We start from the raw sequence: 27,073 nt of genomic DNA on the forward strand, positions 1-27,073 counted from the left end.
TGTTTCCTGAATGGAAAAACAGTCGCAGAAAGCCAACTCTTCATGCTGTCTTCTCTTGCCTTATAGACTATAGATTTCTTTTTTCTTTTTTCTTTTTCAAGAAAAACCATTGTTCTAACAACTTGTAAAACTTTTTGTTTTTTTGGTCAGATACTCCAGTAAAGACATAATCCTGTTTGGGTAATAACAGTCATTTATTGCTGTGGTAATTAACAATCTCAGGATCATAGACCTCCTTTCATTCTGTGGCAGTGATGAAATTGAAACACAGTAGGATGTGTGGGTGGATTGAGGGCTGTGTGAGGTCCTAAGAAATATGATTCTACGGCTACTGTCCTGTAGTCACAGCTGTGTAACTTGAGTGAGAGGAAATGAGATTAGGAGAGGAAACCCCCACCTTGCATTTTGTTTTGAGGCATAATCCTCTTTTTAACATGCTTCCCTTAACTAATGGATGCATTAGAAGAAGAATTTATTGGAAATCCTTATTAGCATCTGCTTGAGAAAAGATTAAGCGAAGCAATTGATGTTTACGGTGACATGTGAGAAGAAGTCAGGTCTCAAGTATATTGGGGCAGCTAGGTGGTGCAGTGGATAGAGTATTGGGCCTGGAGTCAGGAAGACTCATCTTCCTGACTTCAATTCTGGCCCCAGACACTAGCTGTGTGACCCCTGGCAAGTCACTTACTCCTGTTTGCCTCAATTTCCTCATATGTAAAATGAGCTGGAGAAGGAAATGGCAAACCACTCCAGTATCTTTGCCAAGAAAACTCTAATGGTGTCACCACAGAGTCGGACATGACTGAAACAACTGAACAACAACTCAAGTATATAGGGCAAGGATGATTTAAAATGGGCTTGTTGGAAGAGTAAGGGAAACTTTATATTGCTTATGAATGTGTAAAGTCAAAAATGCTGCTAGAATAAGCTGTGGTTCTAAGAGACTTAAATCCATTTTGACATCCCTATGTAGGTGACTTCCTAATCTACACATCCAGCCCTTACCTCTCTCCTAAGCTCCAATCCAGAGTTATGTCCCTATCTCCATATTCTACAGTCATCTCAAACTCAACCTGTCTAAAACTGGATCTCCCCAAACTCCCCCCACCAAAACAAACAAACAAACAAAACAAAAATGTCCTTCCTAATTTCTCTATTTCTGTTAAAGATACTATGAGCAGTAGCCCAGGTTCACAATCTCAATGTCACCCTTTCTTCTTCATTCTCTCTCAATCCCCACCCCCATGATGTGTCCCAAAAGTCTTAGGATAGTTTTAAACTTTAATATAAAGCTTTGAATGTAAGCATTAGTGCAAAACTGCACTAGGACTTTTGGGATGCCCTGTCTAATCAGCTGCTAATTCTTATTGATTTTATATCCACATCTTTCACAAACATCCCAGACCTTCTCTTCACTCATACAGCCAGTGACCTATTCAGGCCCTCATCACGTTGTAGCCAGACTACCAAAGCATCCTTCTAATTGGGCTGCCTGTCTCAAATATCTCCTCTCCACAATCCGTCCTCCACAGAGCTGCCAAATTATATTTCTGAGTCATAGGTCTGACTATGTCAGTCCCTTAATGAAAAAAGCTCCTGGGATGAAATACTCAACTCCTCTGTTTGGCATTTAAAGACCTTCACAACTGTGACCCAACCAATCTTTACAGATTTATTTTCCATCACGTACCCTTTATTTCTACCAAACTGACCACCTTGCTCTTCTCTGCAAACAACATTCCATCTCCTGCCTTCGTATGAATTGTCCCCATGTCTGGAATGTTCTCTCTTTTTACTTCAGCTTGTTGGAATACCAGCTCCATTCAAGCTTAAGCTCAAGTGACTCTTCTATACAGATCCTTTCCTGATCCTCTCAATTATTAGCATTCCTCAAAGCCTGGAATTTTTTTTTGTTTGCTTACTTTACATGTATTTGAAAGCATGTAAATTGAGGAATTAAGGCAGTTACGTAGTAGAGTAGATTATTTTTTCAAAAACCTGTTTCTTTCTTTCTTCAATTTTGCCAGGGGTTCTTTACCTGGGATTCTTCAAGTTGCATTTAAAAATAAATATATAGATAAATATTTCAATGTAATAGTTTCCTTTGTAATCTTGTATAGTCTCTTTTATTCATTCAAAAACAATACTCTGAGAAGGGGTCTCTGTAGTAATGCCCTGGACTGCCATAGGGGTCTGTGACACACATAAAAAAGGTTGAGCACCTGAATTAGAATGATAAGCTGTTCCGTTTCCTTTTTTCCTTTTATGTCAAGCATTTGCCAGACCCATCTCTTGATTTCATCAATGGCTCTCCTGACATTTTCCTAATCAAAGCCTGATCTGGGACCACCATGTCAAAGAAACTGAGGCGCAGAAAGGTTAAGTGATTGGCCCACAGTCACAGAGGCAGATAACAAGAAATAGTCAGGTTTTGATCTCAGGTTGGGTAGTATGTGTTATATTAACAATGTGTATGGCTTATTTGAATAGTTTCATGGTTCTGTCAGGGCCAACTAGACCATGACTACTCCATTTAATTATATTATATCTGGTTTATGGCTGTTATGATCCCTCTCATAATGTGAATAGGGATATGTTTGCTATTTAGTATTTTTTGCAACTATAAGTGCCATTCTTCCTTTGTGAAATAAGCAAATTTGCTTTTGAAGGTGAATGATATTGCTTACTAGAAAGTGTACACATATATCTGCACATTTAATCATAGCTATATTGATCATTGGAGCCCTAATCCTTGTGGATTAGAAGTTTTTCTGCTCTACAGAAGTACCTTCAACCCTCCCTCCTCTCTTTTCCAAAATCCCAAAGGACAGATGTAAACTCTTCAATCAAAGGGCCATTGCCTTCTAACTTGAGAAAACATTCTTAGGACATTCTCCTGGTAATGGCTAACCTATTTATTTATTTATTTGTGTCAGTCAGTAAATATTTATTATGCCTACTTTGTAGGCAGTACAGGCACTGTACTAAGCACTAGAGATACAAAAAAGGGCAAAAGCTCCTTGCCCTCAAGGAGCTCATGGTCTAATGGGGAAGATGCAAAGCAAACAAATATGTACAAACAAGCTGTACACAGGTTAAATAGGAAATGGTCAAAAAAGAGAAGTCATGATAATTAAGAGGAGTTGGGAAAGGCTTCCTGTGGAAGATGGGATTTTAACTGAAACTTGAAGAAAAATATTAAGTAGAGATACAAGCAAGAACATTCCAGACTTTGGGGATAGATGGTTAACCAATTTAAAGACAGAAAGAACACCTTTGGGATACTTGTGCCCATACCAATCATTCATTATTCTGTATACCTGTGTAGGTATAATTGCTTGCCTATTCCTCTTCCCCCACCCCTTACCTATAAATTAACTAGCTGAGCCCAACTTCCCAATTACACTTTATGGGAAAGGGTCCATCTTGGTTCAAATGTACCTTGGTGCCCACAGCACCTCAGAACACAGATAAAAGACTTTCATGTGCCCTTATTAATGAACTTTGAATAACCAATAAGGGAAATGAGCATTTCAACCCTATGCCCCTCATTCCATTTAAACAAAGTATAGATCTGGGAGCCTAGGTAAGTGATAACGCCTCAATAAGGGCTGCGCCTGAATCCCAAGGAACTGAGAAACTAAGGGAGCATCCTTAACATAACTCCTTTTCAACAGAAAAGCAGTCCTGCTTTTTCTGTGGGTAGCACATTGCTTGGCATATACTAAGCACTTTATAAATGCTTTTTTTCCCATTCATTCATTTATTCAAGACAGCTTTTTTGCTAGCTTCCCACTTTCCCTGTTCTGACACAAACTCGAAGACTTGTAGCATTTCCCCTTTCCATGACTTAGGAGGCCCCTGGAACCTATAAAGACTAGACTTCAGTAAATCTCTTTGGGGATGTAAATTTAATGCTTTGGCGCTCTTCTTCCTTTCTTAGCATGAGCTCTACCAGGAAATCACTCCTTTGGTGAGGCATTTGCCTCCAAATGGAGAAATTAAAATGGGTAAGGAGAAATTGAATAAATTTTCCTTTTGAATTTTAAGAAAAACAAATCCTCCAGACTTGGAAAATAGTACCAATTCAATAATTCCAGAAATTTTACAAATGACACATAGTAAATTTAAAATAAACTTGACTTTCTAAATGAAAATGTAATGAACTGAAATACCCCCCAAAATTAGCTTATGTAAGTAAAAGGGCAAATGAAAATGTTACAAAGAATCCTCCAAGGTGAACTGTTACATTCATTACTGTTCCCAATTATAAAACACTTACTAGTAATAAATAATCATGACCTTTTCACTAAATAAGCTGTTAGCAACAGTATGAATCAGAATAGAATTTAATTCAAAAGGTTTTTTTTCTTTTCTTCTTTATTTCCTCAATTTTTAAACATTTTTATTTGAAGTTTTGAGTTCCAAATTCCACTCTTCCTGCCCTCCCCCCTCCCTGAGACAGCAAGCAATCAGATACAGGTTATGCATGTGTGATTATGTAAAACATTTCCATATTAGTAATTTTGTACAAGAAGAGTAGAATAAAAGAAAAAAAATGAAAGAAAGAAAGAGAAAACAGCATGCTTCAGTCTGTTTTCAATCAATATTGGTTCTTTCTCTGGAGGCAGATAGTATGCTTCATCATTGGTCCTTTGAGATTGTCTTGAATCACTGTATTGCTGAGACCAGCTAAGTTAATTCACAGTTCTTCATCGAACAATATTGTTGTTACTATGTATGACATTCTTCCGGTTCTGTACACTTCCCTATGCATCAGTTCATGTAAGCCTTTCCAGGTTTTTCCTGAAAGCATCCTGCTCATCATTTCTTATAGCACAATAATATTCCATTACATCTATATATCACATCTTGTTTAGCCATTCTCCAATTGATGGGCACCCCTTTGATTTCCAATTCTTAGCCACCACAAAAAGAACTGCTATAATTATGGGTAGTATTTGTCTGAATCAGGACTCAAACCCAGGTCTTCCTGGATTGGCTCAATTGCCACTATATCACACTGCCTCTCAAATAAATGTCTAACTAGTAAATTATTACTCTGTCAATATCACAAGCCAAACTTTATCCTTCAAATCATGGTTTTGACTAACACTGAATACATAAATACACTTGGAATTGAAGAATGGCCTTATTAAGTACAACACCTTTTGTAGATTCACATTATTTCCACCAATATTAGCATAGTCCTTTATAATTTATTTCATCACCTTTTTCTCCATGTCATGCTTGCATGGAAATCCCTAATCTCTTTAATTCAGTCCTGCTCTTATGAGAGGCCTCAGAAACCACCCTCCCCCTCCTTGGCTGTTCCTGCCCCCCACTTCAACCCTGAACTATATCTACCCAGACCCCATGGAGCTTCCTCAACAGTACAAAATAAAGATCCCCGGGCCTTGCCACAAACTCTACTGTTGGATCCTAAGGATATCAGGACCTTTCCATCTGTACTCTTCCCTATGTGTTCTCTCCCTCAAGTGGACCTCTCTTTGAAAGCTGGAGCTGTCTCACTTTTCTGTTTGTATTCCCAATACTTAACACAATTCTTGGCATGCAGTATTTAATAAATGCTTTTTTATTCCATTCTATAGTCAGACAAAAAGAGTTCAAAAGAGGCAGAAAAAAACCCATCTATTTTAAGCATATGTCCATTGGCTTCATCGAGCCAAAAGAAAAGCCCATTTGTGATAAAGGGGTTGCTTCTGCTTAGTTTTGCATCTGGTTGTATTTGTTGGATTGCTGGTCTCTGATTTATTTTTTGGATTTCTGCAACTGGCTGCACTTTGCTAAGAACAGCCTCAGGGTACAGGTACATAGAGAATTGCAGTGTATTTCACCCCCACTGAATGCTTTCTCTATGTTCATCAGAATTAGATTTGTATATCAGGGCTAGTTTTGCTGTAATGAAATTTTTCTCTTTTGTGTTTTGTTTTTGTTTTCCTAAGGATTGCTGTAGAGGCGGAGAATAGTTGAGTACTATGGAAATATTAAGTAGACTTTTTACTAAAATAGCCTTTTGAATTGTTTTCTTATTGTTCTGTGTGTATGTTTTTAATCCAGTGAGGAAGGTCATTTAACCTTCAGGGACAGTATGTCTGAACTAAGAGTCAACATTTGTGACTTGTCTGTTCCAGAAGCTCACCCACCCATTAAGGTTGCAGTGCAGAATTAGGAATGCTTCAGTAAGCCCTTCCTTTACGTGCCCAGTATCAGAGCACAGCTGCTCTTCTCAGGAGTTAATGTGAGAATACCATTGTTTAGTTAAAGATTTTTAATAGTTGTGGGAACCTTTTTCTTTACCTGAGGAAAGAAAAAAATATTATGAGACTGTTCATCCAAGGTGAGTTGTACACATTTTTCTTCTGTGAGTTGGCCCAGGGTCATTCATTATGATACTGGGTAAGAAGAGGGTATTGACATTTAGTGGAAAAACTTGGTTTAACTTGGAATAACTTGCTTTACTGCTAGGTATATCAGAGGGAATGAAGTTGTGGCATTTGTCTTTCAGTAGAATGAAATTTATTTTGTATCAGAATTGTTAAAGCAGAGTATCTTAACCTGGAGTCTGTGAACTTGTATTTTAAAATATTTTTATAACTTTATTTCAATACAATTAGTATCCTTTGTAAAACTGGGAAAAATAATAGTACCTGCTTCCTGAGGCTGTACTGAGAATCAAGTGAGATAATATTTATAAAGTTCTTAGCACGGTACCTGTTACATAGTAGGCATTATATAAATGTAAGCTATTATTGTTACTATGATGTATCCTATGTATTTTAATTTGTGCATTTAAAAACATTATTTTGAGAAGGGGTGCATAGGCTTTACCAAACAGGTATAACATAAAGTGTATGTTATAAATAAACAGGTATGACATAAAGTAAAGAAAACCTTTTTTAAAGCAAGAAAACAACTCCTGAAGGAAATCTGGTCTGGTGATGAGTCTAAGAATCTTCCCTAATCATATCAGGTGCTTTGCTGAATGAATTTGCAAGAAATCATATTACCTCCATTTTCTCTTACTAGTAAAATGGCCTCCCCTAGAAAAGTAATTATAAATGGAAAGTGTTAACTGTCAGTATTGAATAATTCTCACTGATGTTCACAGATCAAAAGAAACATACCTGCACACACACATGCGAGCACAACTGATTAATAATAATAGCTAACATTTATATAATACTTACTATGTGCCAGGCACTGTGCTAAGCATTTTACAATTATTATTTCATTTGATTAGAGTGCCTTGCATCACGAAACTGTAGGTTTTGAATAGGTACTCTCCACCAGTGTTCCTTGTTATAGGGAATGAAAATCAAATTAGGAAATTTAGCTACTAGTTAGCATCTCTGGCACAGGGTTTGTAGGGTGAGATAAGAAGAGACATGGAGGCTTATTTGTGTATTTCAGTTACCATGGTGCCCCAGGCATAGTGACAAAGAATCATTGAATGTCAGGTCAAAAATTTGTTGACAGTTACTTTATATTTTAAAGCCAGTTCCTTCATAGAATGTATATTTGTAATGACAGCAATTCCTTCATAAATATTTCAAAGTTAACATTCTTATTATTCAAGAAATTGTTTTTAAATGCTCTTGCTTCTTAGTTTTAATTGCAGAGATTTACAATTTTTACACTTTTTCAAAAAACTTTTACTTTTTCTCTATTTTTGACAGAAATTCACTCATAAATATTTCAACATTACATTTTTACTACTGGAGGAATCATTTTTAAATGGTTTGGGATCTTGGTTTAAACTGGAGAAATTTGTAGGGAGGAATTGTGTTTCAAGTAGGTCATTTAAGCTATCAATCTTTTTTTTCTTATGCGAGTAACCTGAAAAAATTGTAGTACCATTTTCGAGGCATTATATTTTTCAAATGAATCTGTTCTGCCGAAATTGTACAGTTTTTTTTTAATGACCAAAATCTAAAACAGAAGTTAGCTATGATGAAATGAGGCAAGTATATTTCCTTTTAAAAGTGAAATATGCATCTCTTGGGAATAAGGCATTTCTTCTAAATAACTATCAATAACTGTGTACAGATATCTCTAGGGAGTAAACCCTCTACTTCCAGGAAACAGAGACTTTTAGTCTCCCAATCCTACTTCATGATAAGGCTTACCAGATCCCCTCCTTTAAGGTCACCTTCATTAAAATCTTCACTGTCTCAGAGCATCAAAGGTTTTATCTAGGGGGAACTTAATTGCCTGACCAAATGTAAAAAACTTAAACATTGTGTCTTAAGCCAATTGATTATTGTTCTCAAAGGCTATTATTAAAATTAAGAAGTGATAGATAAATGGGTTATTTGAGGAAGCAGTGGTTTTTATTCATGTGTCAGTAAAGGAGCTTGGAAAAATAAATGTACTATATCTGACGTTGGTACTATCCCAGGCTATGCTACTCCCCAGCTGCATTAGCAACAAGGGTTGGGTTTGGAGTCAGACAACTTGGTTTGAATCCCAGTTGTGCAACTTAGCGCCTGTGTGATCCTGGGAAAGTCACTGGAGGTTAACCTATCCAGGTAACACAGGTCAGAAACAGTTTAGCTTTTCCAAGTAACAGGTCTAAGTGGCAGTTTTAGTTAGGTCCTCTGACTACAGAGCCAATATCTACTATATTTTAATATGTGTAAATGTAAAATACCAGCACTTATTGCTCACTCAAAGTCATACTGCTAATTATCTAAGCAACTGAGACTCAAATCTAGGTACTCTGAACCCAAGTTTTAAGACTGAAATCCAGTGATTTGTCAGGTGTTTTGTTTTGTTTTTTTATCACACCACACTTGTACCCTTAACAATGCCCAGTACCTGATATGAGTTTAAAGGTAAAAGGCATGGAGAACATATAAGGTGCTGGTCTCGTACAACAGCTTTTATTAAGGAATTCACCTCTCACCTTTTCTTTCCTCGTCCTGGTGTTTTTCCTCTCATGGGAGGTGGTGATATCTTCACTTGATCCAGAGTGAGCAATAGGTCATAAGAAATTCTTAACTTCAGAAAAACCTCAGGAAGGAAAATGCTGAGGTTGGATGTGATTTTTTTTTTCAAGCACTTATTTCATATATATCTAGTCAATTACTGGTTCGGGGCAATCAACTGGAATGAATCGTACAATAAAATAAATACTTAAAAAAAGAAACGCCAACCCCTTGATGGGACCCGGTTAAAGAACGTACCAACAATTCAATTTATTTCCACAAACATTTATTTTGTGCAGGGTACTGTACTAGGCACTGGGGATAATAGTTAGCAAATAGGTCTCCCCCCTTTCTACCCAATATACCAAGTAGTTTTTGTTGTTGTTTTGTGGTCCTACTGGTGCTTGGCTCTTCATTTCGATTTTATACACACTTTTCCTCTCCCTTCCCCTTTTCCAGACACAGCGAAGAAGATGAAAGCAGAGTAAGGCTGTAGGCATCCCCCCCGAGCTCTCCCTCCTTACCACCATGAGCCACATGGAAGGAGCGCCAGATGTGGAGGTGATCGATGAGCCAGGGAGTGGAGAATCGGGAGAAGTGAACGAATCCGTAGAGGCCGACCTGGAGCACCCTGAGGTGGAGGAGGAGCAGCGGCCGCGGGCGCAGCCCCCGCATGCAGCCCCCTACTCTCGCGGCCCCGCCAGAGGGGTGCGCGACCCCCAGCCGGTCCCGGGGCCGGAGGAGGAGGACCGAGGGGGCTCGTTGGCCCGCTCGGCCAGCACAGAGAGCGGCTTCCACAACCACACGGACACGGCCGAGGGGGACGTGATCGCCGCGGCGGGTGAGGACGGCTACGACCTCGAGCGGGGCCAGGAGAACGAGGACGAGAGCGCCTACGCCGTGCAATACCGCCCCGAAGCCGAGGAGTACACGGAGAACGCCGAGGCCGAGCACGCCGAGGCCGCCCATCGCCGGAGCCTGCCCAACCACCTGCACTTCCACTCCCTGGAGCACGAGGAGGCCATGAACGCCGCCTACTCGGGCTACGTCTACACGCACCGGCTCTTCCACCGCGGCGAGGACGAGCCTTATGCGGAGCCCTACGCGGACTATGCGGGGCTGCAGGAGCACGTGTACGAGGAGATCGGCGACACGGCGGAGCTGGACGGCCGCGACGGCCTGCGGCTCTACGAGCAGGAGCGCGAGGAGGCGGACAACTACCGCAAAGAGGCGCTGGGGGCGCGTCTCCACCACTATGACGAGCGCTCCGACGGCGAGTCGGACAGCCCCGAAAAGGAGGCCGAATTCGCCCCTTACCCGCGCATGGACAGCTACGAGCAGGAGGAGGACATCGACCAGATTGTGGCCGAGGTCAAGCAGAGCATGAGCTCCCAGAGCCTCGACAAAGCCGCCGAGGACATGCCCGAGGCCGAGCAGAACTTGGACAGGGCGCCCAGCCCGGACGGCGGCTGCGGCGACGTAGGGGAGCAGGAAAGCCCTGGGCAGCCCGCCCCCGTAGGACCCCGGCCCGCCGTCCAAGCTGGGGAAGCCGGGCAGCAGCGCTACAGCAAGGAGAAGAGGGATGCTATCTCACTGGCCATCAAGGACATTAAGGAGGCCATCGAGGAGGTGAAAACCAGGACCATCCGTTCGCCTTATACTCCAGATGAGCCAAAAGAGCCCATTTGGGTCATGCGGCAAGACATCAGCCCGACCAGGGACTGTGATGACCAGAGGCCAGCAGATGGAGATGTGAGTATGTGGAGCTGTGGACTGCATTCCTCGTCTGCATTGCTGGGAGGGCAAGGAGGGATCTGGCCGGCCTTTGGGGAAGAGAGAGAGGGAGGGAGAGGTCCGGACCAAGATGTCCCATCTTATCAGGCCACCTCGTTCTAATTTATGCTTAAATTAATGATCATTAACCCCCTCTAGAAGGTTAAGTTCTTGCTGGGATACCAAAAATGTGTTGCATTTTGTCCTTCCCCGAGATTCCCCCCGCCCTTCTCTCCCCCTCATTCCTTTATGCCAGTACATCAATTCAATTTGAAGAAAAACCAAGGAGTTGGGAAGTTGTAATTAGATCGGATCAGGTAATTACTGTCATTAATTTTGAGTGCCATTGGAGAGAGAGAGTGGTCAAGACCAAGATGCCCCTCCTCTCCAGTTGCCTCGTTCTAATTCATGCTTAAATTGGTGATCTTTGACATTCTCTGGGTTAAACAATCTTTCTGGGATCCCAAGATGTGTTGTTTTTTGTCTTTTGGTGAGATTCCTTTTTCCTTCCCTATCCCTCAACCTCTTTAAGCCTGTGCAGAAATTCACTTTGAAGAAAATCTAGTGTTTGGGGAGTTATACTTGGACTTACTTAGGTAATTACTGTCATTAACTTTGAGTGTCATTAGAGGGAGGGGGAGTACCCTCAGTGAATGCCCTCCTAAGACACCAAAAGAGACCTTTTAAAGTGTGCTTTTCTGATTGAGATGCCTTCGGTTCTTTGCCCACCCAAACCTCTTTAACTGTCTTACTTTGTTAGTACTTAGTGACAAGTTGCTTCTTCACCATGGGTAACTTTTTCACTCATTGTGTCAATTTGCTGAAAGTAATCCCTGCCCATGTCAACATTTTATTTTCTATTTCAGGAATACCAAAATATTTAATAGCACAAGCAAACTGGTTGTCTCAATCTGTTCAGAATGATTTAGAAGAGCTAACCTTTGCCCCTTACAGGTAGTAGTAAAGGTTCTGTTTATGGCTATTCACTTTCCTATTTTCTTTAGAGCTTGGCTTTTTTTTTAAAGCAATTTAATTTAAAATTGCATCTTGAAGTAAAAAAGAGGTTAAGAGTTTAAATTCAATTTTGTTTATATCTACATCTTTGAGTGCAACAAAGTGTGTTTCCTAGTGACTATCTTCTGGTAAGAAAGGCCATTCTTGCAAACCAGTTACAGATTTGCAATATAGTTTTTATTCATTTTTTAAGAGTTACTTAAGCCAGAAAGGCACCATTTGACCCTCTTTGAATAATAGTCAAACTGCTATTTGCACATTAAATTTTCCATGCTTGAGTGGCCAGATCAGAAATAGTATTTACTTGTACACATAGTATGCCTGAGAAGGAACTGCGCCCTCAAAGTAGGCTTCAGCACTTTCAAAGATGGATAGATCCATTATGAGTGCCTCAGGTATTTTCCTACTGTAAGCAAGGCCCTGAATTATTATTGCAAAGACATGGCAGGTGAATCAGGAGTGCTAATGTAGGGTACAAAGGAAGCTACTATATCTCCTTTTAAATTGGGGTGTGGGGTGGAGAGGGTACAGGGCAGGAATGAAGCATTCTCCAAAGAAAAGAAATAGAATAGGCTCTTCAAGGAGGAATCACAGCTTATCCAAAAAAGTCAGTTTTCATTATTCTCTGGAAGTTGGAAAAAACCATCAGAAAGGAAGAACATAAGCTTGCACTCTTCGGATTCTTATACTTCTCTGTTTTTAGAATTTCTAGAATGTACCAGCCTAAACTGTTAGACATACAGTGACCAGCGCAACCACGCACATTAAGCTCTTGTAGTTATCTTAATACAAAGCCTGCTATGAAAATGTTATGGTTTGCTTTTATGAAGAATAAATTCAAACAACAATATTATAAAGACACCCTTAGAAGACTTAGGACCTCTGATCCAGTGACCAACCACAAAAGTGGTCAACAGGGGCCAACAACAGTTCCAGAGGACTCAGTAGTAAAATATGTTACCCACCTCCAGACAGATAAATATTGAACGTAGAATGCAGATTGATTTTTTGTTTTTGGATGTGTTTGTGGCATGTGTTTTGGTTGACTACATGTTTATAACAGATTTTGTTTTTCCTGCTTTCTCAGAGGGGGGCTGCAGGTGGGAAGGAGGAAGGGAGAGACTATGAACTTGAAAATAAAATTAAACTGAGTTTAAAAAAACTTAAAAAGCATGGATTCAGAGAATTTAAAGTTGAGAGAGACCTTAGTTTAATCTAATTAAACATCTAGTTTAATCCTTTCATTTTACAGATGAGGAGACTGGCTCAGAGAGGCTTAAGTCAATTACCAAGTTGACTTGGTAATTAGCTAGTGGCAGCCTAACTCCCAGACCATGACACTATTTTTAAAAAAATAGATTTTATTTTTTTTCAGTCAACAAAAATCTCCTTTCTCTCCCTCTCCCCTCTGCCCACCATTCCCCAGTTGAGAAAGAAAGAAAAATAAAACCCCTGGAAAAGTGCACTGTCTATTACTATATTAACCCTTTAATGCAGGGGTTCTTAGCCTTTTCTTGGGCCATGGACCCCCTTTGGCACTGTGATGAAGCCTAAGGACCCCATCTCATAATGATGTTTTTAAATGCATAAAATAAAATACAAAGGATTTCAAAGGAAAGCAATTACATTAATATACTTATTAAAATATTTACACACAGTATGTATGTTTATATGTGTGTGTATATACACACACGCATATTTACATATACACACCCCAGGTTAAGAACCCCTCCTTTAATGGTTTGGCATGAAGTTCCTTTCAGAAAGTATGGTGGATTTGTAGGGTACAAGATGGCTTAAGAAACATAGCTTGAATAATCATTTCTAGGAGCCAAGATGGCAGAGTAAGCAGTAAATTGACTTAACTCTCCCCTATTCACCTCCAAACAACTATAAAATAATGTCCCAAAACAAATCCTGGAACAGCAGAACCATCAAAAAGATGGGGTGAAACAGTCCTTGAGCCCAAGAAACTTGGGAGACTGGCAGGAAAGATCTGTCTTATTCCAGTAAAAAAGGAGCACAGTCTAGGACAGGAAGCATCCCAGCATGCCAGCAGTAAGTCCCACCTAGCAAACCAGTGGTAGATCCTGAGCCCCATTGCAGTAGAACAGGAAAATGCTAACACCAAGTTCGTCCACGTGCCTCAGCATAGCTAGGGGAATGACCAGACTACAGCTCTGAGAACCATCATGTACTTCAGCACAGCCCTGGGCAAACAGGCAGCCCCCTACAGCCAGACTGCCATGTGCTTCAGTGTAGCCCCAGGGAAACAAAGAAATACCCCATTAGCCTCAGCACACACCAGATATCACCACTAGGACCTTGGCTTAGCCCCAAGTAAGCTTTCAGACCCCTATGGCCACTAGCAGCACCAGCCACCTCTTTACCCACCCCTCAGCGAAGCACCAGAAAGGAGGGTTCCGAGCTGGCCTCAGGGCTACATCAGGGTAGCACCAGGTAAATAGCCAGTGGTCTGCAGCTCCTGACACATGAAGCCTGAGACAGTGCCCCTTTCACCCCAGGACTAGAGCTCCACTTGAAAAGAAAGGAAAAAGGCTGGAAAATGAGCAGAAAACAAAAACAAACAAACAAAAAATAAAAGAACCAGAATCTGACCATAGAAAGTTATTATGGTGACGGAAGATCAAGACACAAACTCAGAAGAGGACAATAATATCAAAACACCTATGGAAAAACCCTGAAGAAAAACAGCAAATGGTCTCAAGCCCAGAAAGAACTCATGGAAGAGCTCAAAAAGGAGCTTTAAAAATCCTATAAGAGAGGTAGAAGAAAAATTGGAAAAGGAAATGAGAGTGATGCAAAAGAATTATGAAAAAAGAGTCAGTAGCTTGGAAAAAGAAAACAACTACTTAAAAAAGTAGAATTGATCAAATGAAAAGGAGATACAAAAGTCCTCTGAAGAAAATAACAAGTCTAATTGGCCAAATGGAAAGGGAAGCACAAAAGCTAATTGGGGAAAACAACACTTCAAAAGTTAGAATTGGGCAAGTGGAAGCTAATGGCTCTCTGAGACATTAAGAACCAATCAAACAAATTCAAAAGAATTTTAAAAATGGAAGAAAATGTAAAATATCTCATGGAAAAAGCAACTGACCTGCAACATAGATCTAGAAGAGATAATTCTGAATCATTGGACTACCTGAAAGCCATAATCAAAAGGAGAAGCTGGACAGCATCTTTCAATAAATTATCAAGGAAAGCTGGGTTGGAGTCCTGGAGCCAGGGGGCAAAATAGGCATTGAAAGAATCTACTGATCACCTCAGGAAAGAGATCCCAAAATAAAAACTACAAAGAACATTATAGCCAAATAATCAGAACTATCAGGTCAAGGGAAAAAAATACCATAAATGACCAGAAAGAAACAATTCAATTATCAGGGAGCCATATCAGTATTACACAGGACTTGGCAGCTGCAACATTAAAAGATTGGAGGTCAAGGAATATGATTAAAATCCAAAAGGCAAAGGAGCTAGGACTACAAACCAAGAATCACTTACCCAGCAAAATTAAGCATAATACATCAAGGGAAAAATGATCATTTAATGAAATAGAGGGGTTTCAAACTTTCATAAGGAGAAGACCAAAATTAAATGAAAATTTTGATCTCCAACATCAAGACCCAAGAGAAGCATAAACAGGTAAAAGGGAAAAGACAACTCAAAGATTCAATAGAGCTAAACTATTTGCATCCCCACATGGGAAGGTGATTCTTGTAATTCTTAATTGTATCTCTAATAGTATAACTAGAAGGAATATACATAGACAGAGGGTACAGGTATAAGATGAATTTGAGGGAATGACATAAAATAAAATTAAGGGATGAGAAAGAGGAGTACAATGGATGCTGGAGGAAGGAAGAGGCAGAATGGGGTAAATAATCTCACATGAAGAGGCAAGAAAACATTACAATGGAAGGGGATTTGGGGCAGGGAACCTTACTCTTATCAGTATTGGCTCAAAGAAAGAATAATATACACAGTCAGCTGAATATAGAACTCTATCTCATTTGATAGGGAATTAGGAGGGGAGGCGATTAAGTAAAGGAGGTAGAGTGGGAACTGATAGAAGGCAGGGCAAATCGGGGGAGGTCGCACAACACTGATGAGGAGGGAAAGAGTGTAAGGAGAGAGATGACAGACAGCAGGAAGAGTAGGATAGAGGTAAATACACAGGTAGTAATCATAACTGTGAATGTGAATGGGATAAACTCTCCCATAAATTGGAAATGACTAGCAAAGTGGATCAAAAACCAGAATCCTACAATACATTGTTTACGAGAAACACTTGAAGCAGAGTAAAGGTAAGGGGCTGGAGCAGAACCTGTTATACTTCAGCTGAATTTAAAAAAAAGCAGAGGTAGCAATCCTGATCTCAAAGTAAAAGCAAAAATAGATCTAATTAAAAGAGATAAAGATGTAAACTACATCTTGCTAAAAGGTACCATACACAGTAAAGTAATATCAATACTAAACACATGTGTACCAAGTGGTATAGCATCCAGATTCTTAAAGGAGAAGTTAAATGAGTAACAGGAAGAAATAGTAAAACTATACTAGTGGGGGACTGCAACCTCCCCCTCTCTAAACTAGATAAATCTAACCACAAAATAAAGAAGAAAGAAGTTAAGGAAGTGATTAGAATTTTAGAAAAGTTAGATATGATAAATCTCTGGAGAATATTGGGGATAGAAAGGATTTTTTTCCTCAGTGGACATGGCACCTACACAAAAATTGACCATGGAATAGGGCATAAAAACCTCAAAATCAAATGTAGAAAGGCAAAAATATTAAATGTATTCTTTTCAGATCATAATGCAATAAAAATTACATTCAACAAAGGGCAGATAGACTAAAAATTAATTGGAAGTTAAATAATCTAATCCTAAAGAATAAGTGGGTCAAAGAACAAATCATAGAAACAATAATTTCATTAAAGAGAATGACAAAAATGAGACAACACACCAAAATTTATGGGATGCCACCAAAGCAATACTTAAGGGAAATTTTATTTCTCTAAATTCTTATATCAACAAAATAGAAAAAGAACAGCTCAGTGAATTGGGCATGCAACTAAAAAAAAAACTAGAAAAAATACAAATTTAAAGTCCCCAATTGAGCACCAGATTGGAAATCCTGAAAATCAAAGGTGGGAGTAATAAGATTTAAAGTTTTTAAAAAAAACTAGTAAGCTAATTAATAAATCTAGGAGCTGGCTTTATGAAAAAACAAACAAACAAAAAACCCAGTAAGATAGATAAGCCATTGGTTAATTTGACAAAAAAAAAAAGAAAAGAAAAGAAAATCAAATATCCATTATCAAAAGTGAAAAGGGTGAAATCACTACCAATGAAGAAGAAATGAAAGCAATCATTAGGAAATATTTTGCCAAATTATATGCAAATAAATCTGATAATTTGAGTGAAATTGATAACTTTATAAAAATATAATTACCTAGATTAACAGATCAGGAAATAGAATGCCTAAGTAACCCCATCTTAGAAAAAGAAATTGAACAAGCCATTAATGAACTCCCTAGGAAAAAATCCCCAGGCCCAGATGAGTTCACAAGTGAATTCTACCAAACATATAAAGAACAATTAATTTCATTACTGTATAAACTATTTGGAAAAAATAGGTGGAGTCCTACCAAACTCATTTCATGATACAAATATGGTGCTGATACTTAAACCAGGAAGAGCTAAAACAGAGAAAGAAAATTACAGATCAATTTCCCTAATGAACATTGATGCAAGAAATTTGAACAAAATACCATCAAGGTGTTTACAGCAATACATCACAATACACTATGACCAGGTGGGATTTATACCAGGAATGCAGGGTTGGTTAGGAAAACTATCAACCTAGTTGACCATATCAATAACAAAACCAACAGAAATCATATGATTATCTCAATAGATGCTGAAAAAGTTTTTGACAAAATACAGCATTCATTCCTATTAAAAACACTAGAGAACATAGGAATAAAGTTCTTAAAATTCCTTAAAATGAGATGCAGTATCTAAAACCATCTACATTATCTGTAATGTGAATAAGCTAAAATAGATAGTTTTGATTATATTAAAATAAAAAGCTTTATTTTTTTTTTTTGGTTAGGCAGTGGGGTTAAGTGACTTGCCCAGGGTCACACAGCTAGTAAGTGTTATATGTCTGAGGCCGGATTTGAACTCAGGTCCTCCTGAATCGAGGGCCGGTGCTCTATCTACCGTGCCACTTAGCTGCCCCTAAAATAAAAAGCTTTTCAACAAACAAAACCAATGCAACCAAGATTAGAAGGAAATCAGACAGCTGGAAAATAATCTTTATAGCACGTGTCTCTGATAAAGGCTTCACTTCTCAAATATATCAAGAACTGAGTCAAATTTATAAAAATACAAGCCATTACCCAATTGATAAATGGTGAACGGCTATAAACAGTCAGTTTTTAGATGAAGAAATCAAAGCCATCTATAGACATATGAAGAAGTGTTCTAAATCACTTTTGATTAGAGAAATGCAAATTAAAACAACTCTGAGGCACCACCTCACATCTGTCAGATTGGCTAATATGACAAAAAAGGAAAATGATAAATGTTGGAGAGGATGTGGGAAAATTGGGACACTGATTCACTGTTGGTGGAGTTGTGAACTGATCCATTCTGGAGAGCAATTTGGAACAATGCCCAAAGGGTAACCAAACTGTGCATACCCTTTGAACCAGTAATACTAGTACTAGGTATCCCAAAGAGATCATAAAAAAGAGAAAAGAACCTACATGTGCAAAAATACTTATACCAGCCCTTTCCTTGGTGGCAAAATATTGGAAATCGAGGGGATTAGCATCAATTGAGGAATGGCTGAACAAGCTGTGGTATGTGAATGTAATGGAATAATAATGGGATATGTAATAGGAAATGATGACCAGGCAGATTTCAGAAAAACGGGGAAAGACTTGTAGGAACTGATGCAAAGTGAAATGAGCAGACCCATGAAAACACTGTACACAGTATCAACATCGTATGATGATCAACTATGAATGACTCAGCTCTTCTCTGCAGCACAACCATCCCAGACAAGTACAAAGGACTCAGGAAGGAAAACGCTATCCTTATCCAGATAAAGAACTGATGGCCTCTGAATGCAGATCAAAGCGTAATTTTTCACTTTATTCTTTTTTGTGGTTTTTTTCCATTTGATCTGTTCCTTCTTTCACAGCTGTAACAATATGGAAACATGCTTTACATGACAGCACATATATAAACTATATCAAGCTATCTACCTTTCTCAGAAGAGGGAGGGAAGGAGGGGGGGAGAAAAATTTGAAACTCAAAAATCTTGTAAAAATGAATGCTAAAAATTTTCTTGACATCTATTTGGGGAAAAAGTACTATTAAAAAAAAAGAAATGTAGCTTGAGACCAAGAATTGAAGGAAGGAAGGAATGAAACATCATTTATTAATACTTATTATGTACCTGTAATTGTTCAGAGCCCCAGAGATACAAATACAAAATTCAAAACAAGTGCCTACTCTCAATGACCTTATATTCTAATTGGGGAAGACCGCACATATAGGTGGGTGGTGGCTTGGAAAGGATGTTTTGATGTGGAAAGTCACCAGGATAGTGAGTGGAGACAAAAGGCAATTCTTTGATATATCCATTCTCTGAATGGTGCTGTTGATTCAATTAGTATTCCCAGAGTTAGAAATGGAAAGTTCAGGGAGAGACAGAGAAAGGACTAGGAAGTTGGGATAAGGCATTCTTCTTGGTAGAAAGCTGTCCAGAGTAGTGAGACTGGGGTCAACTAGATCTGATGACCTCTCAACAATTAGAAGCACAGAGTCAAGGGCCAGAAATGGACTGCTGGCTATATTCTGAATACTTAAAAAAGAAAGAAATATACTTGAAACTATTTCAATACTCATTTTTAAACCATTGAATTTGAAATAGTATGTCATTTCTCCCCAATTTTGCTTCAAAGAGCACATTCCATTGGCTGTGGAGGACTTGGGCTGTAATCTCAGCTTCCTATAAGCATCAACACTACATTTATTGGGGCAGGTAGATGGTGCAGTGAATAGAATGCTGGGCCTGAAGTCAATGAGACCTGAGGTCAGATCCAGCTTCAGACACTTACTAGCTGTGTGACCTTGGGCAAGTCACTTAACCCCGTTTGCCTCAGTTTCCTCATCTGCAAAATGAACTGGAGAAGGAAATGGCAAACCGCTCCAGGCTCTATGCCAAGAAAACCTCAAAAGGGGTCACAGAGAGTCTAACATGACTGAAAAGTGACTATCCCAAGTTCCCCATAGCCAGTGTTGTTCTTCCTATACCACACTATACTCATTCTCGTTTAAGATTTACTGAATTCCTGCTGAAGGTTGAGCATTGTGCATGGCTATTCTGAATGAAAGTTAAAACTTGAGTTTGGGGAGTATGGCATATTGGTTCTAGTGTAGCTTGAAGTCAGTGAGAGCTGGGCTCAAATAGCCCTTCAGACACTTACTCTTTTTTTGACCCTGGACAAGTTGCTTAACCTCTCTGTGCCCCAGTTTCTCCATTTGTCAAAATGGGGCTAATAATAGCACCTACATCATAGGGTAGGAATGACAGTAAAGTAAGAAAATTAAGTAAAGCTCTGTCTATCCTAGAGCATCATATCTATTCAACTGTTGTTTTTGCTTTAGCAGCTTTGGTTAATAAGCGAGATCAGATCCTTCATAAAACTTGAAAGATTTGGGAGTTGTGGGAGATAGAGAAGAGTTTATTTAGGGGGCATTAAATTTTTCCATCAACCACTCGAGAATCACTTAGTAAGCTCCTAATGTGTGCGCTATGATAGGTGCTGAGAGTACAAAGACAAGAATGGAATGGTTCCAGCCCTCAAGGAACTCACCTTCTATAGGGAAAAACATGCATATCAATAAATATATACCAAATCAATACAAGGTCATTTTCTGCACAAAGCACAAGCAGCTGGGACAGTCCAGGAAAGGCCTCATGTAAATGGTGGAACTTGAGCTGAACTTAGAAGAATATTTGAGGTCAGAGGGGAGTGCATGGTGGGGGAGAAAGGGAGGGAGGAACAGCCTGTATAAAGGCCAAAATCTGAGTCAAGACCAGCAAGTATGACTGGACCAAAGGGTGCACAAATGGCTATAATGTATAATAAGTATGGGAAAGTAGGTTGCAGCCTGGTTGTATATGGTTTTAAATGCCAAACATGAAAGTTTGATCCTAGGTATAGTAGGGAGCCACAAGAGTTTATTGGGCATGATCAAACCTGTACTTTAGCAAAGTTTCTTTGGTTTCTGTGTGGAAGGATGGATTAGAAAGGGGAGAGACTCAAGGCAGAGAGACCAATTAGGAGACTATTGAAATAGTTCAGGTGAGAAGTGATGAGAGCCTGAAAGAATAGGGCTTCTATGTGGGTGGGAAGAAGGGAATGGGTTCCAGAGATATTGTGGAAGAAAGACTTTTTTGGGGGTGGGGAGGTGACTTTTGGATCCACAGACTTGGGTAGATATATTTAGGATTAGGTAGTAGGCAGCATAGTTCGATAGAGAGCTAGCCTTGATGCCAGGAAGATCTAGGTTGAAGACCTGCTTCTAATGCATACTGTCCTAGGCAATTCTAAGAGTGTCAGTTTTAGAGAAGCTGTCATCTTCCTTAAGGTTCACCTTATCTTGCCTAATTCCAAACCCACCAAGTTACTTCTTAGCCATTTCCAAGCCCCCCTGCTCTTGCCTCCTTTCCAACTTAACACCCAATATGTGTTACTTTGTATTAGCCTCCTCAGCCCTTAGGGATGTAGAGGGAGTATCCTCACCTAGGAACACTCAGTGGTGAGGAACCTGCAGCCTCGAGGCCACATGTGGCCCTCTAGGTCCTCAAGTATGGCCCTTTGACTGAATCCAAGGATTTGTTCTGTGAAGTTTGGATTCAGTCAAAGGGCCATACTTGAGGACCTAGAGGGCCACATGTGGCCTCCAGGCCACAGGTTCCCCACCCCTGCTCTACCAATGAAATCATGGGTCTAGTCCCTATCCCTAGGGTTACATAATTATTTAGGCCTTCCTTTGATTTGAAAAATAAATATTACAAAGCCTTTCTTTAACCAAAATGCAATCTGATACATTACGGCAGTGTGGAACAGTTAGCTACAATGCTACTGACATCTTTAAGCACATCCCTTAATCCATGAAAAAACAACTTGGCAATTCTCTCTGAAATACTGTCACCGTGATTTTAAGAGCATTATTGAGTGCTTACTGATAGCAACATGAAAAGAAATTTTGAAATTTTGTGTTGGAGGGTAAATAGTTAATTCTCCCAGTGGAGAGAGGGAATGAAGGAATGCCTTTATTTTTGATTTGTCGGCCTGTAGTTAGAAAATAGTTCTTTTTTTAAACCATTTTAATTCACCTTTGAAATTTCAACCCATCAGTCAAGCTTGAGATGTGCTTACCCAGCTCTTAAGGGCTCTGTCAGGCATCTCCTGCCTGACATCAGCCCATCCGCCCTCAATTCACAGGAGCAAAACATGTCTGATGATCCATTCAGCAAAGGCCACACTCTCCAATTACATTGTACACCATGGACAGGGAGGGAAAGTAATAGGAAAGATCGATTTTATTTTTTTAACCCTCAGGCTTCAGATATTACCCTTTTCCTGACTCTACTCCCAAGAGAAATTTTTCACACTCATGTATTGTCTTACCAAGCATACATTACTGATGTCTGGAAACGATGTGACAGGTGACAGAGAGAAGAGAGAGACAATTTGGCCAGAGAGACTCATCACTTTTAGTTAGAAATGTAAGTCCACGAGGCTAACATTCCAGTATCTGATATTTTCCATTATTAAGTTTGGGAACAGATAAATATCCCAGAAATATTTAGAGAAGTTACACCTTCCATTGTTAATACTAATTCTTTATTATCTAGGGTAAATGGATTGAAAAATGAATGAGGAAAGGGACAAAGACATGTATATTTTAGATACTTTAATTCCATTGATTTTCCTAAAGCCAGTGGTTTCTATCTTCTATCCCATCCAGCCTAAAAAAAAAAAATACCACTTTTACTGTTTTTTTTCCTGCCCTGCCCCGCCCCGTTCACCCTCTACATAGGAACAGTGAAATGACCAGGAGGCAAAAAATATATGTGGCTTTCATCAACCCATATACACCTCTGCCATATCCCTCCTAACTGTGTCCCCACCCCTGCAAGGTCACAAATATCCCCATTCTGGAAAGTTTTACAGGGAGAAGATAGTCTCCCTATACTTGCCCATTATCATCCCTCATCCAGGGAATTTTGTTCAGTTCTAGGTATCATAGTTTAAGGACATAGAGAAACTGGAGAGTGTTCAAAGGTCAGCTAGGATGGTAAAGTCCATGTCGTGTTAGGAGTGGTTGAAAGAACTATCAGCCAGCAAGCATTTATTAAGCTCTTACTCTATACCAGGCATGCCGCTGTCAGGGGTACAGATGCAATATCTTAAATATACAAATACAAAAGAAAGTCCTTGCCTGAAAATGGCACATAACAGGAAAACTGTAAAGGGAGGAGGGTGTGGTACCTGGAAATGATAGAGAAGTTCAGTTTTTAGCCTAGTGAGAAATGAAGAGGTGGATGGCTTGGGCACCCTCCTTAAAAAGAGGATTAAATGAAACTAAAGATGTTTAGCCTGGAGGAGTATAGGTTGGACTAGATGGCATTCTAACTCAGTAGTTTCACAGCTTTAGAATTGTAAAGGGTCCTCGGAGGTCTTCGAGTCTCCTACCTTAATTTGACAGATGAGAACAACCAGACAATGGAGATTAAGGTCACATTTTCATTGATGGATGATGCTGGAATTTGAACATTGTGCCAGTCTTTGGAACCACATTCTCCAAGCCCCTCAATGTATCAGAAAACAGGCATCCAAATCTTAACTGTGTCATTTTTGAAAGGTTGCTAAGGCCACTCTACAGAGCCTAGTCGAAGATGGAATGAGTTTAGTCAGTCAGGGCTGCCTTTGTCTTATTCACTCATTTTCTTGGGGGTGAATCTCCCTGGTTTAATTGCAGTGAAGCTCAGCCTGATCTGGACCTGATTAAAAGATCAAGTCCACTCTCCAATATGGACAATTCCAGACCATCAGTGGATAATTTACTTTACATATCTGGCCTTATCTCATATTGTGTCCTAACATAATTACAACCTACTTTTACTTTGTAGCATTATCTCATAGTCCTGGAGGTATTGCTGTTGTCTCCCCAACTGTAGGATAAGCTTATTTGAGGCAGACATAATATTCATCTCTTGTATCTCTAACTGTTTTCATGGTGCTGAGCATATAGTTGATTTGATGTGACATATAAAACAAGCTGACCTGTGTCAATAAATTAGAGTAGCTCTCCTGTGAATTGTTCTCAGGCTGATTCTTTACTTCTTAGAGAAGTTCTGAAAGGTAGATTGGGCAGTGTCTTCCCACAGTTAAGAGGCGGCTAGGTGGCACATTGGAGAGAGGGCTATATCTGGAGTCAGGAAGACCTGAGTTCAAATTTGACTGCAGATACATATTAGCTGTGTAGCCCTGGGTAAGTCACTTAACCTCCGTAAGCCACAGTTTCCTCATCTGTAAAATGGGGATAATAATAATTTTTACCTCCCAAGGTTGTTGTGAGGATCAAATGAGATATTTGTAAAATGCTTTGCAAGCCTTTAGTTCCACATAAATGCTTGCTATTATTATTCAAGGTAGATTTGGGGAGTCGTCTTGGTTTGGGAGGCACTGAAGAAAGAATAAAAAGTTTAGAAGAGGACATAAGCGTGGGGCAATTTTATCACTACCTTGTAATCTAGTAAATTTAATATATTTTTTTAAAAGAAAAGAAACTGTATATAACAAATTCATGGTTTCACATACAATTCTCATTTTCTTTATAAGTTGAAGTATTTATGTTTGTTGATGATTATTACATGCATAAGGAAAAAGAAAACATCTTTTAAAAATGAATAAGACTCAGCAGCTGATCAATCTGAATTTCTGCTCTATCCTCTAACCTATTAAAAATCCTTAGACTTAGTCCCTTAATCTTCTCTCTGCCTCAGTCTCCTCAGCTGTATGGTGGGTTAAGCAGGTTAAGGTTCTCAAGGTGGCCCCCATGTACTCCAAGTGCTTTATGGAGGGGTTAAATAACAATCAGAAGCTTAATACATTGTTTGATGAAAAGTGAAAACTTCCACCTAGGGCAAATTAGTCAAGTCACATCAAATCAACAAGCATTTACTAAATGCTTATCATATGCCAGGTACATTGCTAAGTACTAGGAATTTACATACACTCGAAAAGAAAGACAATTCCTACTCTCAAAGAGCTTACCTTTTATTGGAGAAAGACTACACCTGAAAGGAAGTTGAAAGGGGGTGTGAGAGGGAGAAGGAGGCACGTGGGTGAGGACTAGTGGAGAAAGTCTAAAGACTCAAGAATAGAGCCTGGAGAGAAATGAAGATATGGCTGGCCTGGTTGCTTTCCTAAAAATGGAGGTTCTGGGAGGAATCAGCCAATCAGGGTAAAGAGATACAGGGAAGGATTATAGTTTCAGTGGGAGAAGTCCAGGGCTAGAATGAACTTACTGGTTGAGGAGGCTCCTGATAAAGGAGGCTCAGAGAGTCAAGTGAACCCCAGAAAAGAAAGAAGGCACATTAGTTAGTCAGGGCGTCCCACTCTCCCTCTCTCTGTGCCTCCTTTTACCACTTTCTGGGAACCTGAGTGTGATCTTGCTGTCCCGCTTCCTCCTCTGTGAATTCCATCTGGAATAGCTCCAGGTAGCATTCCTTAAATCATAGTATGTAGGTAACAGTTTTAAGGAAATGTTGGCTAGATCTGGGATCAAGAGGCTAGCTAATGTTTAACATTGATATTTTCTTGCATGGTTGCTATTCACTCAACTCAAGTCGACATCCTCTGAAACACATAGATTGAGAGAACTGGAAGAATCTTTAGAAAACAATAGATTCCATAGCTTCCTTCCCATCTACATTAGTCCTACTCTGATCCCCAAAGCCTCCCCTGCTGCTAGTACCATCCTCTAGAAATTACTTTCTTTATTTTCTGTACATTTTATAATAACTTCTCTGTACTTATATTGTTTCCTGCCTATAGAATGTAAGGCCCTTTAGGGCAGGAACAGTTTGATTTACTATTTTTCTCTGGTCCTTTTTTGTCTCAATGATTTCTTTGGCATAAGAAACTCCCTTACTAGGGCATATTGGCAACTGTTTTGCAATTTATAGTCTTAGAGATCTCCTGGGGCACTGAGGGATTAAGTGACTTCCCCAGGATCACACAGTCAATATATATTACAGGTGTGACTTGAACCCAGCCTTCCCTATTTCAAGGTTCACTCTTTATCCAGTACCTACCTCTCACATGTAGTAGGTGTTTAATAAATATTTATTGAATTAATTAGTTAATTAATTGTTTCTGCCTCCGATTCAGTACTTTCCCCACTATAATATGATGCCTTTTTTCCCTAAGAGGCAACAACTTATTTTCATAAGCACGATGGAGAGACGGGCTCAGGAACCTTAGTTTTTCTGACACCCCTTCCCAATGACTCTCCCATCCATATCCTCAGCTTATTCCATCAGGCTGGTTTTAAATCTGCATTCTTATAAACTGAATGAATTTTTCTTTGTCCTTTGCTAGGAGACCACTAACCAAGGTCAAGTGTCCATGCTAATTCGCTAATTCATTAAGACTTGTTAGCAGCATCTGATATTGTTGACCTTGGGGTAGAGCTGTCATAGGAGCAAGTGTGAGTGAAGAGAACTGCTAGCTTGTCCCTGATTCCATCTCTGTAAAGGCTCTAGGAAAGGTATTGGGGTGTTTCAAACTATGGAGCTATCAGCATGCTGATGACAGATCTCTCCAGAGAGGGCTGGGCAGTCATTAGTTTTCTTGCATCTAGTCAGCAAAGAGACAGGAATTAAAAAAAAAAGATAGCCTGATACCAGGTGGAAATTGCTAACAGCAAATGTCTGTTCTCCTGGTGCCCCATTTTTCAGAGCTGATTGACTGCCAGGTTGGTCCTTCCTTGATAGAGTTTAACATGATGATAAGAATTTAAGATGTCTGACTTCATTTCTACTTCATCTATAGTCTAAGGGGGACTGTGTTATATTTTGAGCAGATTGGAAGTTTTATACCAAGATGAGTCTTAAAGCTTTTAGATTAAATTGTACTTGCCGTAAAGAAGTTCACATTTTGATGTTGATCCCAGAACTGTCCTAGATCTCTAAAATATTAGCCAGTAGGGATT

At 39.5% G+C, this 27,073-nt stretch overlaps 1 protein-coding gene across 2 annotated transcripts in view; it reads left to right on the forward strand.

Moving 5' to 3' along the window:
- Window positions 1-27,073, forward strand: part of APBA1 (amyloid beta precursor protein binding family A member 1) — a 260,787-nt gene that overhangs the window by 160,069 nt on the left and 73,645 nt on the right. For both annotated transcript variants that reach the window (XM_027839462.1, XM_027839464.1), the window contains one exon: window positions 9,411-10,703. In XM_027839462.1, coding sequence (XP_027695263.1) covers window positions 9,480-10,703 — 1,224 coding nt within the window. In that variant the 5' untranslated portion in view covers window positions 9,411-9,479. The remainder of the gene's footprint in view (window positions 1-9,410; window positions 10,704-27,073) is intronic.

The sequence above is a fragment of the Vombatus ursinus genome, unplaced genomic scaffold (genome assembly GCF_900497805.2).
Source record: "Vombatus ursinus unplaced genomic scaffold, bare-nosed wombat genome assembly UNPS02014832.1, whole genome shotgun sequence".
Classification (NCBI taxonomy): domain Eukaryota; kingdom Metazoa; phylum Chordata; class Mammalia; order Diprotodontia; family Vombatidae; genus Vombatus; species Vombatus ursinus.